General features: G+C 35.7%; 1 protein-coding gene across 4 annotated transcripts in view; it reads right to left on the bottom strand.

Moving 5' to 3' along the window:
- Window positions 1–21,538, bottom strand: part of UVRAG (UV radiation resistance associated) — a 311,056-nt gene that overhangs the window by 159,258 nt on the left and 130,260 nt on the right. For all 4 annotated transcript variants that reach the window (XM_064365305.1, XM_012469641.3, XM_064365303.1 and 1 more), the window contains exons 7-8: window positions 16,727–16,832; window positions 9–135 (exon numbers count right to left, since the gene is read on the bottom strand). In XM_064365305.1, the coding sequence (XP_064221375.1) occupies window positions 9–135; window positions 16,727–16,832 (233 nt within the window). The remainder of the gene's footprint in view (window positions 1–8; window positions 136–16,726; window positions 16,833–21,538) is intronic.

Raw genomic sequence — 21,538 nt, 5'->3', positions numbered from 1 at the left:
CTACTCACCTTTGTCCTGTAATGCAATTTGCTGCTTATGCAGTAATGCCACCTCCTGTCCCAAAGCTTTCTTCTGCCGTTCCAGTTCATTTTGAAGCACCAAAATTTTTAATTGGAGGCATTCACTTTTTTTTTTCTAAATAAATAAAATCACAGGTATATTTATGAATATAAATGTCATGACTATGAATAATTATACACTCAATGTTTAAAAATAAATAATGATTTAAAGCACTTTAATACTCATCAAACTTATGGAACTCTTGAGTAACTTAATTATCAGCACCATCCTTTTAATGAAAATCATAGAGATATAAACAAAGAATAAAAGTAAATCTTAAGTCTGGGGACCCAACAGACACTATACAAAATATCTCAGTCCCTTCCCTGATGCCACAATACAGTAAGATTTTTAAAACTTAATAACAAATAAATGAAGTTCTCAAAAAGTTAAACACAGAGGTACCATAAGACCCAGCAATTCCACTTCTAGGTATATACCAAGAGAACTGAGCACATGTCCACACTTAAACCTGAACACAAATGTTCACAGCAGCATTACTCATAAAAGTCAAAAAACATAAACAGCCCACATGTCCACCAACTGATGAAAGGATAAATAAAATGTGGCCTATCCATACAATCAAGTACTATTTTGTAACAAAAGGAAATTAAGTACTGACAAACGCTACAACATGGATGAACCTTAAAAAGATTATGCTAAGTTAAAGACTCCAGTTTTAAAAGGCCACACACTATGTGGCTCCACTTACATGAGATGTCCAGAATAGGCAAATCCATATAAACAAAAACTAGATTTTCATGTTTGCCAAACCAAACCAAGGTGCTCTAACCCCTTACCTGTTTCAAAGAAGGCCAAGCAGAGGCCTCAGGTTTTCATCCCTGCTAGGCAGTAACCAACCGAGTCCCATGTGGTATCTACTCACATCACATGGGGATCCTGGACTTTTACCACCCACCTGTCTGTAATGGGATAACCCTCTCCCATCCTCAATGGGGTGATATTAAAGAAGGCCTAGTGGAGAGTAACTTTCCCTACCACCCAGCGCTAATGCGGCCACCCTCCTTTCTGTGATACCAGTGGAAGACATTTGGGGAGAAGTAACAAGGCACTCCTACTCCTCCCAGCTAAGAAGGTAGCATTGGAGGCCTAGTGGGGAGTCACTACTTGTCAGCATTAATTAAGGGAAGGGGAGCTTTCTCCCCTGCCACTAAGGGGTCAATGGAAGCTGCATAGGGAATCTGGACTTCTATACTCATCTAGCAGTAATAAAATGGTACCTCTTCCTTCCCCTACCAGAGAGGTCTCAGAGGAAGCCAGCTAAAACAGAAGGCTTAAATAAGATCCAGAGACTTCAAACATAATGCCCCAAATGTCCAAGCTTCAATCAAAAACCACTCCCCACATCAAGAACCAGGAAAAGGTCAAAGAAAATGAAAAAAGACAAGCAACAGATGCCAAAACTGACCTGAGAGACGTGTTACAATTATTTGATAAAGAGCTGAAATTAGCCAACATAAAAATGCTTCAACAGCAATTAAGAACATGCTTAAAACAAATGAAAAAGTAGAAAAAAATAAACTAGAAAGTCTCAGCAAAGAACCTGAAGATATAAAGAACCAAACGGAAATTTTAGAACTAAAAATAACAAAAACTCAGTGAATGGGCTCAATGGCAGAATGGAGGAGCAGAGAAGAGTCTGTGAACTGAAAACAGAACAGTTGAAACTACCAATTTTAACAACAGAGAGAAAATAGCCTTTAAAAGAAAAAATAAGGCCTCAGGGACCTGAGCTTATCAAATTAGGCAGAAGAAAGAAATCTACATATGCAAGAAGCTAGTTAAATCCAAACAGAATAAATCCAATAGAGAAAAATCAATGAAACCACAACTGGTTCTTTGGAAAGGTAAATAAAATTCATAAAACTCAAGCCAGGGCTGGGCACAGTAGCTCACACTTGTACTTCCAGCACTTTGGGAGGCTGAGGCAGGTGGATTATCTGGGATCAGGAGTTCAAGACCAGCCTGGTCAACATGGTAAAACCCCATCTCTACTAAAAATGGAAAAATTAGCCAGGCATGGTGGTGGACACCTGTAATCCCAGCTACTTGGGAGGCTGAGCCAGGAGAATCCTTTGAACCTGGGAGGTAGAGGTTGCAGTGAGTCGAGATAATGCCATTGCACTCCACCACTCCACCCTGGGCAACAAGAGTGAAACTCCATTTAAAAAACAAAAAACAAAAAATAACTCTAGCCAGACTATTCAAGGAAAAATGAGAAAAGGCAAAAATTACTAATATGAAGAAAGAGGGGTTATCACAATTGATCTCACAAACATCAGAAGAATAAAGAATACTACAAACAACTCTATGCTCAGAAGTTTGATAATTTAGATGATATGAACCAATTCTTTAAAGGCAATCTACCAAAACTCATAGTAGGAGAAAGAGATAATAAAGAAATTAGGCTGGACATGGTTATAATCTCAGCACTTTGGGAAGCCCAGGTGAGAGGACTGCTTGAGCCCAGAAGCTGGAGACGAGCCTGGGCAACACAGTGAGACCCCGTCCATAAAAATAAAAAATAACAAAATTGGCTGGATACAGTGGCATGCACCTGTAGCCCCAGCTACTCAGGAGGCTGAGGTGAAAGAATCACTTGCGCTCACAAGTTCAAGGCTAGAGTGAGCCATGATCATGCCACTGTACTCAGCCTGGGCAAGAGAGCAAGACCCTGTCACAAAAAAACAAAAGAGAGAGAAATTAAATCAACAACCTTCCAAAACAGAAAAAAAAAAAAGGTCTAGTTGGTTTCACAGTGAATTCTACCAAATATTTAAATAAGAAACAATATCAGTTCTTCAGAATCTCTTCCAGAAATGAGAAGTAGTGAATGCTTGGTAACTCATTTTTTGAAGCAAGCATCACCTTAACACCAAAATCAGATAAAGACACTACAAAATATTAGCAAATTAAACCCAACAATGTATAAGAATAATTACACAACATGGCCACATGGAATTTATCCCAGATAGGCAAGGTTGGTTCAACATTCAAAGAGCAATTAATATAATTCATCACATCAACAGGCTAAGGAAGAAAAAAATAATATGATCACACATATTGTCGATGCAGAAAAAGCATGTGACAAAATCCAACAACGATTCATGATAAAAACTTTCAGCTAAATAGAAAATGAGGGGAACTTCCTTAACTGGTAAAGAAAATCTACCAAATAACCTACAGCTAACAGCATACTTAATAGTAAGAAACTAGATGCTTATACCCCAATTCTGAGAACAAGACAAGGATGTCCCCTTTGATTCCTATTCAACATAGTTATACTTTATAAGTCCTAGCTAATGAAATAAGACAAGAAAAAGAAAGAAAAGCTACACAGATTGAGAAAGAAGAAATAAAATTGTCTTTATCTGCAGATACTACTACTGTCTATATAGAAAATCCCAAAGAATTGACAAACAAAACAAAACAAAAAACCCTCCTGGAAAAAGCAATTATAGCAAGATTGCAGGATATAGAATTAATATGTATAAAAAAAGATGTCTTCCTCTGTAACAGCAATGAACAAGTGGAATCCAATTATCCAATTATCCATAAAATTATTTTGTTAATATAAAAACTGATTCTAAAGTTTATATAAAGGCAAAAGAATACACAATACAATATTGAAGAAGAAGAACAAAGCTGGAAGACTGACAGTAGCCAGACAAGAATTACCATAAGCTACAGTAATCAAGACAGGGTGGTATGGGTAAAAGAACAGACAAACAGATCAATCAAATGGAACAGAGAGCCCAGAAATATACCTAAGTCAAAGAATCTCTGACAAAGAAACAAAAGCAATTCAATGCAGAAAGGATAGTCTTTTCACCAAATGATGACACCACTAGACAGCCACATGCAAAAAAAGAAAGGACAGAAGAAACAGAGGGAGGGGGAGGAGGGAGTAATCAATCTCGATGCAGATCCTACACCCTTCACAAAAAATTAACTCAAAACGGCTCACAGATCTAAATATGAAATTAAAATTAATACTTCTAGAAGATAACATAGGAGAAAGTACAGAAGACTCTGGGTTTGGGGATAACTTTTTAGACACAACACCAAAAACAAGATCCGTGAAAAAAGAAATTGGTGTCTTGGAAATTATTAAAATCTATTTTTTAATAGACACCATTTTAAAAGACACCATTTTAAGAGTAAAGACAAGCCACAGATTGGGAGAAATTCTATATAAAAAATATATCTGATAAAGAACTGGTATCTAAAATACACAAAGAACTCTCATAAAAAAAATACACACAGGGTCTCACTATGTTGCCCATGCTGGTCTCGAACTCCTGAGCTCAAGGAACCTTCCCACGTCAGCCTCCCAAAGTGCTGGGAATTACAGGCGTGACCCACTGTACCTGGCATCAAAGAACTCTTAAAATTCAACAATAAGAAAATAAACAACCCTGGCAGGGCACAGTGGCTCACGTCTGTAATCCCACAACATTGGGAGGCCGAGGCAGGCAGATTACCTGAGGTCAGGAGTTCGAGACCAGCCTGGCCAACATGGCGAAACCCCATCTCTACCAAAAATGCAAAAAAATGCAACAAAGAACTGAACAAGCATCTCATCAATGCACGTTAAAACAACAATGTGATATGACTACGTACCCATTAGAATAAAATCCAAAACCCTGATGCCACCAAATACTGGCAAAGATACAGAACGACACGAACTGTCATTCACTGAAGGTGGGAATGCAAAATGGTACAGCCACTTTGGCAGAGAGTCTGGCAGTTTCTTACAAAGCTAAAATAGGCTTACTATACAATCTAGCAATCATACTCTTATATATTAACCTGGATATTGAAAACTTATGTTTACGTAAAAACCTACACACAAATGTCTACAACAACTTTATTCATAATTGCCAAAACTTGGAAGCAACCAAGATATACTTCAATAGGTCAACAGATAAACTGTGGTACATATACAATGGAGTATTATTCAGTGATAAAAAGAAATAATCAACCCATCTTAAGAGAAATTGCAAATGTATACTGCTAAATGAAAGAAGCCAGTCTGAAAAAGCTACATACTGTATGATTCCTACCGCATGAAATTCTGGAAAAGGCAAAATTATAGAGACAGTAAAAAGATAGGTTCCCAGAGGAGGGAAAAAAGGATGAACATATGGAGCACTGGATATTTTTAGGGCAGTGAAACTATTCTGTTTGATACTGTAATGGTGGAAACATAATACATTTGTCAAAATTCACAGAACTGTATAACATAAAGAGCAAACCCTAATGTAAACTATGGACTTTAGTTAATAATAATGTATTAATATTAGTCAATATAACAAATGTGCCACACTAGTACAAGATATTATAACAGAAGAAACTGGGGACGGGGTGGGGCATATAGGAGCTCTGTACTTTCTGCCTACTTTTTCTATAAATCTAAAACTACCTTGAAAAAGAAAGTTTACTTTTTAAGTCATATTAAATATCAATTTTACTGAATACACATTTAATTAAACAAAATCCCTGACCCATTCTACCAAAGACACAATTAAATTTGTTTAACTTACATTTCCATATAAATATTACATCAAACCATTGCTTAAACTTTACTCAGCCTCTTTTTTTCTCCAAAATGCCTGCCTGGACTTACTTCCAGATACAAATCTGAAATTCTGTCCCCAAAATGAGTATGTATGTGCCTCAACGCATGTGCATACACACACAATTAACTGCACTATGAATATGCATGCCCTTCTCTCCTGGTCTTTATCAAACAGTGTCAACAATACTCATGGCATAAATATTAAGCAAACAGCAATTTGGTTATAGCTAGTCAATTTTTATATCCTTCCTAAGGTATAAAGTAAACAATTAAAATTGTAACTACAAAACTCATCAATTAAATAAAGAGGTTACCAGGAGCAAAGATAAGCCGACAGAAAACTTTAAAAGGAAAAAGTAAGTATCTTGATTTGATTTACAGACAATGGGGAAGTCTGGGAACTCAGTGAGATACATCATGGTATGGCCTTGTTGAAGCAACGGGCATGGAAAATGATTTTTGGCAATGTGTTAAAAGTACTTACAGCAATCATTTCTCACCCAAGATGCTTTCTTACTCATCCCTGAAATACTGATTCTAAACAGATGGTATGATCATCTGTTAAAGACATTCAAGCCAAGAAAACAGCAGAAAAACTTATTTCCAATCATTACTATATTTGGCTTGAAAGGCCTATGAAATATGCCTTTGCAAAGAATGTTCCTAAACAATGTTCCTGAACAAAACAAGCATTAATAAAGGCCCTACTACATGCTTCTAGATGAATGAGAAATGGTCTCTACTTTCAATGAATGTAGGTACTGGAGATAAAAGCCATTTTGCCCTGCCAACCCACTGTAAAAACAGAAACCAGAAGTCCATAAGGTTCTAAGATGCAGAAGCAACCCAAGAGTCTATCAATAAATGAATGGATAAGCAAAATATGGTATATACATACAATGAAAGATTATTCAGCTTTAATCAGGAGGGAAATTTCTGCAATATGCTACACCATGGATGAACCTTGAGGACATTATGCCAAGTGAAACAGCCAGCCATAAAAAGGTATATACTGCATGATTCCACTTAAATGAGTTACTTAGAGTACGGTCAAAGTCCCAGAGATAGAAAGTAGGATGGTAGTTGCCAGAGGCTGGGAGTAGAAGGAAGCAAGGCGTTAGTGTTTAATGGGTACAGGGTTTCGGTTTAAGAGACTTCTGGAGATGGACGGTGATGATGGTTGAATGACAGTATGAAGGTATTTAATGCCACTGGGCTGTCCATTTAAAAATGAAATGAGATCATAAATCTTATATGTATTTTGCCATAAAAATAATTGGAAAAAAAGTCAATGAGATTGTTTATTATGAAAGAAAAAGGAATGAAGAAACAATCTAAGTTTCCTTTAGCAATGCAATAGTATAATCAAGAAGCCTAAGGTGTTCTTACATCACTGAGGAAAAAGATAGGTAAAATCTTTAGGAAGCTATCTTTTCCCACAAAGAGCAAGGTGTTCAACTTCCATAATGTGAATTTTTCCATAAAATATGTAAATTGAACTCTACCTGGGCAGAGAAAGAAAATAGACTAAAAGAAAAGCTAATCTTCAGAGAACACAGGGATATCCCTGGCTAGGAGGTTAACCTGCTCTATTCCAGGGTACATACTAAGATATGTTTTCTGGATTTAAAGAACTAAGGTTACAAGCTAATCTAAATACTACATTAATATGGGAAGGCGTGTGTATAGTGTTTGTGTTATGGTCTATGTGCAGAAATCTAGAAAACAGGAATATATTTTCTAGATTTAAAGAACTAAAGTTATAAGTTAATCTAAATACTACATTAATATGAGAAGGCATGTGTATAGTGTTTGTGTTATGGTCCATGTACAGAAACTGGCTCATTTACAGAAATATATCAAGTCATTCAAAACCAGAATTTTTGGCTCCAATTTCTTTTGTTTTTGTTTTTGTTTTTTGAGACAGAGTCTCACTCTGTCGCCAGGCTGGAGTGCATTGGCACGATCTCAGTTCACTGCAATCTCCACCTCCTGGGTTCAAGCAATTTTCCTAGTTCAGTGTCCAAGAAGCTGGGATTACAGGCGCGTGCCACTATGCCCGGCTAACTTTGGAATTTTTAGTAGAGACAGGGTTTCACCATGTTGGCCAAGATAGTCTTGATCTCTTGACCTCATGATCCAACCACCTCAGCCTCCCAAAGTGTTGGGATTACAGGTGTGAGCCACCACGCCCGGCCAGCTCCAATTTCAAATGAGTAAACAAACCCTACCTATGTAGGATCTAGTTCTGTTTCCTTTCTAATGCATCAAAGATGAATTAGATGAATTTGAATGCTCAAAGATCTTAATGTTCCACAATCTTCTAATGGGATTCAGTGTTCTATTTACCTGTTTACTCCCAGTGTAATGTCACATATATATCTCCAATAGATTACTTTTAATTAGATGTTAGTGTTTTTATACAACACTATACATGAACTGAAAATCACAGATACACACATTCCTATTTATGAGTCTTTGGCATAAAAAAAAAAAAACATGGGAAACGTTAAACATTCATTTCAGAAAGATGACTAACGTATAAATAACATATGATAAATTGAGTATTCCAAATCCAAATATTTGAAGTCCAAAATGACAACTTTGAGCACCAACATGAAGCTCAAGGAAAATGCTTATTGGTGTGTTTTAGATTTTGGATTTCTGGTGTAAAAGAATGAGTATGCAACAAACTGGTCCTCTCGCAGAGGATACAGACTATGGATAACAGATATTGACGACGGATAAAATACAAAAATCTGCTACTTGAGGGTTCCTGAGAATGATAATGGCACGCATATTTTGGAGGTGAGTCAGAAGCTGGCATAAGCAACCAACAAAGTGAATTTCCCCTTTTCAGTGTGGCTTTTCCCTGAGGGTGGCTGCAAACTCCAAAAGAAAGTCAACTTTCTTTCTGACCAAGGAAACCAGGGAAAACAGATGAAGCAATCAAGCACGCCAGAATGGAGGAAGGCAGAAAATGGGCACCCCAAATTCTGTTTAAATTCAACCCAAGTCTCAGCCTGAATCCTACATAACACATGCATGAAACAGAAAGAAGCTTCTGCCTACGGGTAAAAACTACACTGAAATCTGAGCCAGTGTTGATTGCAGGCATGACAGTTTGATCCTAAGGAAGTTAACTATCTGCTAAAATAAAAATATCAACATTTTTTGGAACAAAGTAACAAAATCCAGAGATTCCACCAAATTACATTCACAATGTCCAGGATACTATGCAATATTACCCAGTATATGAGGAGTCAGGAAAATGTGACTCACTCTCTAGGGAAGAGAAAACCAACATATGTCAACTCCAAGATGATCCAGATGTTAGAATTACCAAAAACTTTAAAGGCACTCTCATAAATATGTTGACAAAAATTGAAATATTCTTAGAGTGAATAAAAGGATATGAATTATAAGCAGAGAACTAGAAAATATTTAAAAGGTCCAGATTTCTGCTTCTGGGCAAGATGGAGTAAGAAAAAAAGAACACTGCCCAACTAATTTTGCCAGGCTACCATAATCCTGCTACCAAAATCTGATAAAGCAATTCAAAACATTGTATCACAATATCCCTAATAAATATAGGTGCAAAATTCCTTAAATTATTACCAAAGCAAATCCAAGAAGATATGAAGGGAAAAAATTTATAAGAACAAATCCAACAAAATACAAAAATAAGTATATATCAAAATCAATTTAGGTTTATTCCACAAATGCAATGTTAAACATTTGAAAATAAACCAAAAAGTTCATCATATTAAGAGAATAAAGAAAAAAATCATATGATCATTTCAATGGATATAGAAAAACCACTTGACAAAATTCAACATCTATTCATGATAAAAACTCTCAGAAACTAGGAATAAGAGGGAATTTGCTAAAATTAATGAAGGGCATTCCTAGTATTCCATTTAACAGAGAAACAATGAATTGTTTCTCCTTAAAACCAGGAACAAGGTGAGGATTCCTGTTCTTACTATTTTTTTTTCCAACATTGTACTGGATGAAAATCAAATAAAGGGCATAAAACTGTTCAAGTTTGCAGTTATGATTGTTTACATAGAAAATTGCAAAAAACTATAAATAACTAGTATAATGAATAAGTTAATATAACGAGATCACAAGATAGAAGATTAATAAGTTAAAATTAATTGTATTCTTACAAACAAGCAGCAAACAAATGAGAAATAAAAATTAAAAAACAATTCCACTTGCAATAATGCCTCCCCTGCCAAAAAAAAAAAACTCCCATAAAACACTTAGGAATAACTCTAACAAAAGATGTCCAAAATCTCTACAGTGAAAGTTATGACATAATAAAGAGAATTAGAGAGAAATCTAAGTAAAAGAGATAAACACCATGTTCACGGATTGAAGGACCCAACATTGTTAAGATAGCAATTCTCCATAATTTTATCTACTGCTTCTTATCAAAATTTCAGCAGGTCTCTCTCTCTTTTTTTTTTTTTTTTGGTAGAAATTGACAAACTGATTCTCAAATTCACTCGGAAATATAAAGAATCTAGAAAAACCACAGAAGTTTTTAAAAATAACAAAGTTGGAAAACTTACCCTATCAAGTTTTAAGATGACAGATCTACAATAATAAGTGAGTTTGGTATTGGTGAAATACAGGCACAGATCAACAGAACAGAACAGAGAATCCAAAAATAGATGAACATATATATGATCGACTGAATTTGAACAAACATCTCCAGGCAATTAAATGGAGAATGAAAAGAAAAGACTATTCAACAAATGATGCTAAATCAACTGGATATCCATGCAGGGGGAAAAAATTACCCTTACTTATCTGATACAAAACAATGAACTATAATAGAAGTACATTATAGATATAGATGTAAAGCCCAAAACTATTAAACTACTAGAACAAAACATAGGAGGAAATTCCTCTGACCTTGGGTTAGGCAAATATCTCAAATATTTCTTATGAAGAAAACAAAAATCCTTAAACATAAAAAATTAAAACTAAATACACTGGACTTCATCAAACTTCAGAACTTTTGCTCTTTAGAAAATACTGTTGAGAATACAAAAAGGCAAGACACAGACCAAAAAGAAAATATTCCTAACACACATCACATAACAGAAAAAGGATTTGTATATAGAAACACACACGTATACTTACAAGCCCAAAATAAGAAGACAAAAATCTGAATTAAAAATGAGAAAAAATTTCAGGAGGCTGAAGTGAGAGGATTGCTTGAGGCCAGGAGTTCAAGATCAGCCTGGGCAACATAGCAAGATTATCTCAACAAAACAATAAAAAATTATCTGGGCATGGTGGCTACTTAGAAGGCTGAGGCAGGAGGATAACTTGAGCCTAGGAGTTTGAGGCTACAGTGAGCTATTGATCGTGCCACTGCACTTCAGTCTGGGTGACACAGCAAGACTTAATCTCCTTAAAGAAGACAGTGGGAGTGAGATAGAGAACAAATCTGAAATTACTTTACATGTTTCTAGGACTGAACAAATAAGTAAATAAACTACAGATAATGGGAGCCAGGTTTCTCACTATAGAAAAAGATAATACAAATAAACAACATGAAGAAGATGACTAGAATGCACTTTGTGGCATGAGAGTGTAAATGATTAATATTACCTCAATTTAATATACAGAGAGACAGAAACATATGCATGCATAGCTCTGTCCATTGAGAGGTCTTACAAGCAACCTAGTGGCAACAGGCCCAAATCTTGTTTCTAAATATCATTATTAAACAAAAGGAACAGGGCTCCTGGAGAAATGGCTAATTCTAGGGCTGGGATGGGAAAAACATAAGATGAGATTGGATCATATAGTGCCAAGGAGTAAGGAAGTATTTTAAAAACAAATGAACAAATAAAATGATAGGGGTATATCAAAGGACATAAGAGCCAACTGGAAAGATCTCTCAATGGCCAAATCCAAAAGCTGAGCAAGAAAATAAATAACATAGCACTGGATTATAACCCAAAGTATAAAATAAACATGCATGAGTCCACACTAGTAATTGATTAAAGAAACAAATAAATGGTGGGAGAAGAGACACATCTTCCTCACAAAGAATTTTAAATAACATATGTAGATATTCCCCCATCCAGGAGGTGGAATTTAATTCCCTTCCTCTGGATTATAGGCTGACTTAGCAACTTCAGTAACTTGCTTTCAAAAAACAGAGTACAGAAAGGGAACTTGGTACTGGGAGATACTACCTTAACCAAATGACTGAGGTTCGTATCAACAGTGATTAGTCAGAGTGATTTTAAAAAGGAAAACAGAGAAACACATAGATTGAAGAAGACTAGGAAAACATGATGACAAAATCCAGTGTGGTATCCTGAACTAAATACTGCAACAAAAATAGGAATCAGGACCCGGTCTGATCAAGAGAAAAACATCAGACAAATCCTAATCAAGGAATATTCTATAAAATACCTGCCCTGTCAAAGTCCTCAACACTGTAAGGGTCATCAAAAATAGGAAAAGTCTGAAAGATTTTCACAATCATGAAGAATCTAAGGAAGCGTGATTACTATTACTATCTGCAGTATGTTTTCATGGATAGGGTTATGGACTAGAAAAAGAACATTAGGTAAAAGCTGAAAAAAACTGAATAAAGCATGAACTTTGTTTAATGATAATTTATCAGTATAGGTTCATCAATTATAAAAAATGTACCATGTTAAGGTAAGATAATAACAGGAGAAACTGGGTGTGGTGCATATAGGGTAAGTCCCTGTACTAACTTTGTGATAATTCTATCAATCTAAAACTGTTCTAAAATTAAAAGTATATTCATTTTTAAAAAGACATTAATGGAAACACTGGTGAAATGTGAATAAACTCCATAGTTAATAATATCATATCAATGTCAATTTTTTTTTAACCACATACCATGTCAAATGTACCATAGTTACATAAGATTAGTTAACATTAGGGAAAACCAGATGAAAGGTATGTGGGAACTCTCGGAATTATCTTGGCAAGTTTCCTATAAATCTAAAATAAAGAGTTTATTTTTAATGGGCAAAAATATTTTAACTGATACTACCTTTTTTTTTTTGAGACAGAGTCTCACTCTGTTGCCCAGGCTGCGGTACGGCGGCACGATCTCAGCTCGCTGCAACCTCTGCCTTCTGGATTTAAGCAATTCTCCTGCCTCAGCCTCCCAAGTAGCTGGGACTAAAGGCACGTGCCACCACACCCAGCTAATGTTTTGTATTTTAGTAGAGGTGGGGTTTCACCCTATTGACCAGGCTGGTCTCGAACTCCTGACCTAGAGATCCACCCGCCTCAGCCTCCCAAAGTCCTGGGATTACAAGCATGAGTCACCGCACCTGGCCCTGAAATGATACTTCTTAAAAGATGCATGCATATCCAACAGGATATGAAAAATGCTCATCATGGAAATACAATTTAGAACAAAAAGAGAAAATACTACATAACTGCTAGAAAAGCTAAAATGTAAAAAGACTGACCTCTTAAATAAAATGGACAAATCCTTGAAAGACACAGCTACCAAAGTTCACTCAAAAGGTAAGTCATTAAAGAAATTGAATTTCCAGTTCAAAAACCTCACAAAAAAACCTCCAGGCCCAGATGGCATCAATGCAAACTCTACCTAACATTTAAGAAATAATTCCGGGCCAGGCACTGTGGCTCAAGCCTATAATCCCAGCACTTTGGGAGGCCGAGGCGGGTGGATCACGAGGTCAAGAGATCGAGATCATCCTGGTCAACATGGTGAAACCCCGTCTCTACTAAAAATACAAAAAATTAGCTGAGCATAGTGGCGCGTGCCTGTAATCCCAGCTACTCAGGAGGCTGAGGCAGGAGAATTGCCTGAACCCAGGAGGCGGAGGTTGCGGTGAGCCGAGATCGCACCATTGCACTCCAGCCTGGGTAACAAGAGCGAAACTCCGTCTCAAAAAAAAGAAATAATTCCAATTCTATACATATTCTTCCTGAAAACAAAAATAGGGAAAACACTTTCCAAAAGTGAGTTGAGGACGTCACCCTAACAACAAAATTAAATAAAGAGATTACAAGAAAACAAACTAGAGGCTGGGTACGGTGGCTCATGTCTGTAATCCCAACACTTTGGAAGGTCGAGGCAGGCAAATCATGAAATCAGGAGATCGAGACCACCCTGACCAATATGGTGAAACCCCGTTTCTACCAATATGAAAATCATCTAGGCATGGTGGCACGTGCCTGTAATCCCAGTTACTTGGGAGCCTGAGGCAGGAGAACTGGAGAATCGCTTGAACCAAGGAGCTGGAGGTTGCAGTGAGCCAAGATCACACCACTGCACTCCAGCCTGGCAACAGAGCAAGACTGTGTCTCAAAAAAAGAAAGAAAGAAAGAAAGAAAACAAACTACAGACCAATATTCTTTATAAATATATACGCACGATTCCTTTAAAATTTTTTAACAAATTAAATCCAGTAATATGTATTAAAAAGTAATTCACCATGATCAAGAGGGCTTTCCCCAGGAATGCAAAGTTGAGTTAACATTCAAAAATCAACCTATGTATTTTACCGTAACAGAGGAGAAAAAGCATACATTCACTGAAACAGATACAGGAAAGGCATTTGACAAAATCTAAAACACAAACTGTGCATGGTGGTACACGCCTATAATCCCAGTTACTCAGGAGGCTCAGGTGAGAGGACAACTTAAGGCCAGGAGTTCAAGAGCAGCCTGGGCAACACAGTGAAATTTCAACTCAAAACAAAAAAAATTCTAAAACATAGTAAAAATTCAACAGCAGAAATTTCACAAGAAATGTAATCAAATGCCAAAAAATGTTAGGCATTTGTGTTACGTGAGAAGATGGCAAATTTTTGAAAGTCATCAAGTATGAACCCAATTTCTTGTAATACAGTTAATCACATGTGGTCTCAGAAGGTAATCTGATTTCCTTCAACATCAAATATGCCTTCTTGCTACATCGTTACTCAGGTTAAAATGAAAATGATTTCTAAATGCTGGAAATGGATGGGCTGGAATACAATGGCCATGGGCCAATTTGAAAAGTAAATGAGAAAAAAGACAAATAGTAGTTTTCAAATATGCTACAGGTAAAAGTTAAGGTGACTAATTAACATGCAGATGATATTATTCTCTGAAAGGAAACAAGTAAACTGAATTCTCTGTCTCTACTGTCAAATTATTGGGGGAAAGTTGTTTCCTTTCTTTAAGCTTCATTTTCCTGTCCTATTATAAGAGGACATTATGCTAGATTCATTCTTAAATTCAACAAATACTTATTGAGCACCTACTATGTGGCAAACACTTTTGTAGATGCTGGAAATACACCAATGTATAAAAAAAAGATAAAAACCCTTCCCCTTACAAAGTTTAGAGAGATAGAAAAATATGTAAAATATATACCATGGCAAACGATAATGAATATTATAGAGAACAGTAAAGTAGGAAAGGGGACAGAATGTACTGAGGGGGCTGTAGTTTTAAATGGGGTTATTAGAGAACAACATGATTTCTAGGTTCACATTCAGTTCAAAAATCCAATGATTTTCTTCTGTTGATGAGGCAGCATAATAACATACAGTGAACCTCTGAACTTGACCTCTTTAAACTCACACATTCTATTACTTTGCTCTGTGTCACCACTTATATTTTTTTAAAAAAAACAGGATTAAAAATACATTTTTCCACACTGAGATAAAGTACATGCTGTCATTTAGTGAAACAAGTAATTTCTCAGTCTTGCCTTGGGAGAGGAAAATAAAAATAAAACCTAGTAATTTTTTCCAAAGGTTCTAAAAATCTAGCATTTTTATACACTACAGAAAGAATTAAAATTAGTGATTTTTTTCCTCCTCTTCAATATATTTATGGTTTGAAATTTAGTCCTTTATTGGGTCTAAGTTACAACAAGAGGTGGTTTAATAGTACCTTTGAAATGGAAGATGTTTCTATCGACAAGGAAAGTCACATGAATAATAAGAATTACTACTATAGTTACTGCAGCTACCCTATTTTGTATGCTTGCTACATGCCAGGTACAGCACTAGCTGTTATATATTAGGTTGAACTATATGAAACTGCCATTTATAGGTCAAAATCAGCAATTGTATACAGTTTGAACTAATATATTAATTTCAAATTCCATGAGAGAAAAGTTTCTGTGAGGCTACGTGCATTGCTGCTTTTCTATACTTCCACTGTATGATTATCTTGGGCAAATCTTCAAGGCAATAAAAAGCTTTTGTTTGGTGATGTAAAGGCCCTCTGCTAAGCTGAGAAAGCTGTAAATGACAACAGGAAGATGCTGCCTGTGATAATGAGTTCACACAAACAAATACTCAAATCATTTTATCTAGAACTTAATTTGAAGATCTAAATTTTATTTTAAGTCTAAGCCACAGCACAAAGTTCCTCAAAAGCTATTCATTCCAAAGTGGCTTTAAAAAAAGCTGAATTTATTAACCATTTCCACTATTGTACTTACAAAAACACAATATTCATTACAAAAATAGACATTTTATCTGCTCCACTAGGAAGAGTATAATACAACTCAAAATTACACTAAATCTTAAATCTGTCCCTTTGGGTTAGGATTTCTATTTCTTTGGAAATGTCTCCTTAATACAGTATTTCCCAAAAGGGATCACTGTCTACAAATCAGTCTATTTTGCCCAATCCAAATACTTTTTAAATTCATCTTTCAAAAGTAGATTAGCTCCCATAGTTTATTTTTCCTCCTCCTGGCAGCTATTTTTCATCCACTATATAGTTCATGTTCAGAGTTCACATTAATAAAACTGCCTTTTAATTATCTTCTAAGTAATTTTATGTAATATAAAGTTTCATCTAGCAGAATAAAGCAGGCACTTTGTGTGTTACAATATTAGCAGATGGGAAAGTTTATTTCCAACATTTAAATGCCAATAGAACTCTCAGTGAAACATTAAGAAGATAATAACAACTATCTAAAGGGTTTTTCAAAATTAATCCTAGAAGAATACTATACTCTCCTTTAGAAAACAAGAAGTGTAAACAGGTAAATACATAAAAACCTACCAGCTCATTGCTTGTAGATGTGAGTCTTAGTTTTTCTTCAATTTCCTTTCCAATTTTCTGAACAGTTACCTGAGTCTGTTTAATTGCACACTGGGCTCTATGAAGCCTAGAAATATAAGATATAGAAAAATGTAAATGAGTTAACAGTCAACTCAACAAAGAGCCTCAGATATAAATACAAACATTGAGGATATATAGAATTAACAATGAACTCATTTGATTTTCAATTCTCTAGCATAGTCACAATAAAATAACAGGAAACACAATAAATTCTAAAAATAAAGCTCTAAAACACCCTTTTTGTAGCTGCCTGCCTGCCCCTGATGTACTGTGAGGTAAGATGAAGAGCTCAAACAAGTCTGAAAGAGCCCTGAGAAAATAATATGGTAAAATCCTATCATTTTATAGATGTGGAAACTGAGGCACAATGAAATTAAGTGGATTGCTAAAGTCACCGAGAGAGTATCACTGCTATCAAAGGTGACAATTACTTCTAGGTATCCATAAAGAAAAAAAGAATTCACAGTAATCCCAGTTAAGAAGGTTGAATCAAAGCAGACAGCACTCTCAAAGAGATAAGAAAAAACAGAAATATGGTAGAAAAGACAAAGTAACAGGAGGAATTACTTACTTGGCCAGGTTCAAACTAGCAACTATATTCTCAGTAAGGTCTCTTTCAAGGAACATTAAGAGCTATTTTTATTTTTAAATTGTGGGTTTCGGGTGTGTATGTTTTTGCTTTTTGGTCTCCTTATTTTAATTTTAATTTTATTTTATAGACAGGGTCTCACTCTGTCGCCCAGGCTGGAGTACAGTGGCGCAGTCACAGCTCACGGCAGCCTTGACCTCCCAGGCTCAAGTGATCCTCCTACCTCAGCCCCCAAAATACCTGAGACTACAGGCATGCACCACCACGCCTGGCTAATTTTTGTATTTTTTGTGGAGACGGGGTTTCACCATGTTTCCCAGGCTGGTCTCAAACTCCTGTACTCAAGCAATCCACCTGCCTCGGCCTCCCAAAATACTAGGATTATAGCACAATGCCACTGTGCCTGGCCTCTTTATCTTTAAATATAGCTCATGTATTTCTTATACATTTCCATACCAAATGGTCAAGCTGTCTTTCTTTGTAGATGACAACTGGCAGGTGAAAAATCATGAGATTTTGTCAGATATCTACAAAAAAATCTATAAAAAAAAAAAATTGTGAGAAATCTACAAAACAACTACTTAAATTAATAAGTTAATTTAGCAAGGTCATGGGATATAAGGTCGATATACAAAAAAATCAGTTATACTTCTGTATGTAGGCATACCTCACTTTACTGCACTTTGTTTTATTATGCTTCATAGATACTAATTAAAAAAAAATAATTAAAGGTTTGTGGCAACCCTGAGTCAATCAAGTCTACTGGAGTTATTTTTCCAACAGCATGTGCTCACTTTGGGTCTCTCTGCCACATTTTGGTAATTCTCACAATATCTCAAACTTTATCATTATTATTCTATCTGTTATGGTGCTCTGTGATCAGCGATCTTTGGTGTTGCTATTATAATTATTTTGGAGCACCATGAGCTGCACCAACATAAGACAGTGAACTTTATCTATAAATGTGTATGTTATGACTGCTCCACTGATTGGCCATTTCTAGTCTCTCTTCCTCTCCTTAGGCCTCCAAATTCCCTGAGACACAATATTGAAATTAGGCCAAGCCTTACAATGGTCTCTTAAATGTTCAAGTGAAAAGAACAGTCCATCTCTCACTTTAAATCAAAAGCTAGAAATGACAAAGCTCAGTAAGGAAGGCATGTGAAAAGCCAAGTAAGCCAAAAGCTAGGCCTCTTGCATGAAACAGCCAAGTTGAGAACGCAAAGGAAAAGTTCTTGAAGGAAATTTAAAGTGCTACTCCAGTGAACACATGAACGATAAGAAAGTAAAAGAGACTTATTGCTGTTATGAAGAGTTTTACTGGTCTCGACAGATGATCAAACCAGCCACAACATTCTCCTAAGCCCAAATCTAATCCAGAGTGAGGCCCTAACTCTCTTCAAATCTTTGGCATCTGAGAGAGGCAAGGAAGCTGCAGAAGAAAAGTTGGAAGATAGCAGAAATTGGTTTATGATGTTTAAGGAAAGAAGCCATCTCTAGAACACAGACATGCAAGGTGAAGCAGGAAATGCTAATGGAAAAGCTGCAGCAAGTTATTCAGAAGCTCTAGGTAAGATCATCAATGAAGGTAGTTATACTAAACAACAGATTTTCAACATAGATGAAACAGCCTTGTGTTAAAAGAAGATGCCATCTAGGACTTTCATAGATAGAGAGGAGAAGTCAATGCCTTGCTTCAAAGCTTCAAAGGACAGGCCGACTCTCTTATTAGGGGTTAAGCAGCTGCTAATTTTAAGTTGAAGCTAATGCTCATTTACAATTCCGAAGATCCTGGGGCCCTTAAGAATTATGCTAAATCGACTCTGCCTGTGTTCTATAAATGGAACATCAAAGCCTGGACGACAGCACATCTGTTTTCAATATGGTTTTCTGAATGTTTTAGGCCCACTCTTGAGACCTACTGCTTAGAAAAAAAGATTTCTTTAAAAATATTACTGTTCATTGGCGATACACCTGGTCACCCAAGAGTGCTGAAGGGCATGTACAAGGAGATTAATGCTTTCATGTCTGTGAACACATTATCCATTCTGTAGCCCATGGATGAAGGAGTCATTTCATCTTTCAAGTTTTATTATTTAAGAAATACATTTCATAAGGCTAGAGTTGTCATAGACATTGATTCTTCCGGTGGATCTGAGCAAAATAACTTGAAAACATTCTGGAAAGGATTCGCCATTCTGAATGCCATCCAGAACATTCAAGATCCATGGGAGTAGGTCAAAATATTAACAATAACAGGAGTCTGGGAGAAGCTTATTCCAACCCTCATGGATAACTTCGAGGGGTGCAAGACTCAACGGAGGAAGTTAACTGCAGACATGGTTTTAATAGCAAGAGAATTAGAATTATAAGTGGAGCCTGAATATGTGGCTGAATTGCTGCCAACTCATGATCAAACTGGACTGGATGAGGAGTTGTATTTTATAGATGAGTAAGAAAAGTGGTTTCTTGAGACAGAATCTACTCCTGGCATTGAAGCTATAAACATTGTTGAAATGACAACAAAAAAATTATACTATCAAAAACTTAGTTGATAAAACAGTGGCAAGGTTTGAAGGAAAAGACTACTCCAATTTTGGAAGAAGTTCTACTGTGGGTAGAATGCTGTCAAACAGTATCGCATGATACAGAGAATCATTCATGAAAGAAGAGTCTATTGATATGACAAACTTCATGTTGTCTTATTTTAAGAAGTTGTCACAGTCACTCCAACTTTGAGTAACTACCACCCTGATCAGTCAGCAGCCATCGACATGGAGGCAAAACCCTCCACCAGCAAAAAGATATGGCTTGCTAAAGGTTCAGATGATCATTAGCATTTTTTAGCAATAAAGTATGTTTTAATTAAGGTATATACATCGTTCTTAGACATAATGCTATTTCACACTTAACAGACTACAGCATAGTGTAAACATAACTTTAATGTGTTAGCCCCAAACAATTGAGATACAAAATTTTTAAATATTTTAATGATAGCATCAAAAAAAAATTAAAATACTTAGGGATGAAATAAACAAAAATGTGCAAACCCAACCCTGATGTCACAAAACACTGCTATGATAAAGAAGAACTAGTAAGTAAAAAAATACATGTACATGGACTGGAAGATTCCATATTATTAAAATGTCAGCTTTTCCCAAATGGGTAAATAATTTGAGACCCCCAATCACAGCCCCAAAGGCTTTTGTTTTTTTGTAGAAATTAATAAGCTCATACTGTAATTTATATAGAAAAGCAAAGAATCTAGAAGTGACAAGCCAATCTTGAAATATGCCAGATTTCAAAAGTCTCTATTAAGTTACATAATTAAGACAATATGGTGTGGTCATGGGAATTAAAAAAAAAAAATAGAACAATGGAACAGAATAAAATGTACCATAAATAGTCCTACACATATATAGCAAATTAATGTTTGACAAAGGAATCAAGGCAAATCAGTGCAGAAAACAAAGTTTTTTAAACAAAGGTGCTATTACGGAACATTGAATAAGCATAGGAAAAAAAAAATCAATCTCATCCCCTACTTCCTATAAACAAAAAATTAAGGAGGATCACAGTAAATATAAAAGCTGAAATCATAATACTTATGGCAGAAAATATAGGACCATCTCTTGCAACCTTAGGGTAGACAAATATTCACTAGAGAAGACACAAAAAGAATTAATCATAAAGTTAAAAAGGAATAAACTAGACTTTACCAAAATGAGAAATACCTGTTAATCTTAACAAAGGTGCGATTAGGAAAATTAAAAAGCAGTCCATAGACTGCAAGAAATATTTGTAAAGCACCTATCTGACTATAAAGAATTCTTACAAATCAGTAATGAAGACAGCCAATTAAAAATGGACAAAAGAGTGAAATAAACACTTCACAAAAGAAGATATAAGAATGGCCAATAAGCACAGGAAAAGTCACTCAAAGTCTTAGTCATCAGGGAAATGTAAATTAAAATCATAATGAGGTGCCATTTCACACCTGTTAGAATAGATAAAATTAAAAGGACAACACCAAATGCTGGCAAGATGTGGAACAAAAAACTTGCACACATTGCTGGCAAAAATGTATCAAGCTGGTGCAAAAGTAACTGTGGTTCTTGCAACTTAATAATTGCAAGAACCACAGTTACTTTTGCACCAGCCTA

The sequence above is a fragment of the Aotus nancymaae genome, unplaced genomic scaffold (genome assembly GCF_030222135.1).
Source record: "Aotus nancymaae isolate 86718 unplaced genomic scaffold, 86718_ANA_hifiasm-v0.15.2.pri h1tg000059l, whole genome shotgun sequence".
Lineage (NCBI taxonomy): Eukaryota > Metazoa > Chordata > Mammalia > Primates > Aotidae > Aotus > Aotus nancymaae.
The sequence above is the reverse complement of the archived record's forward strand: the minus strand, read 5'-3'. Positions and strand labels throughout refer to the sequence as shown.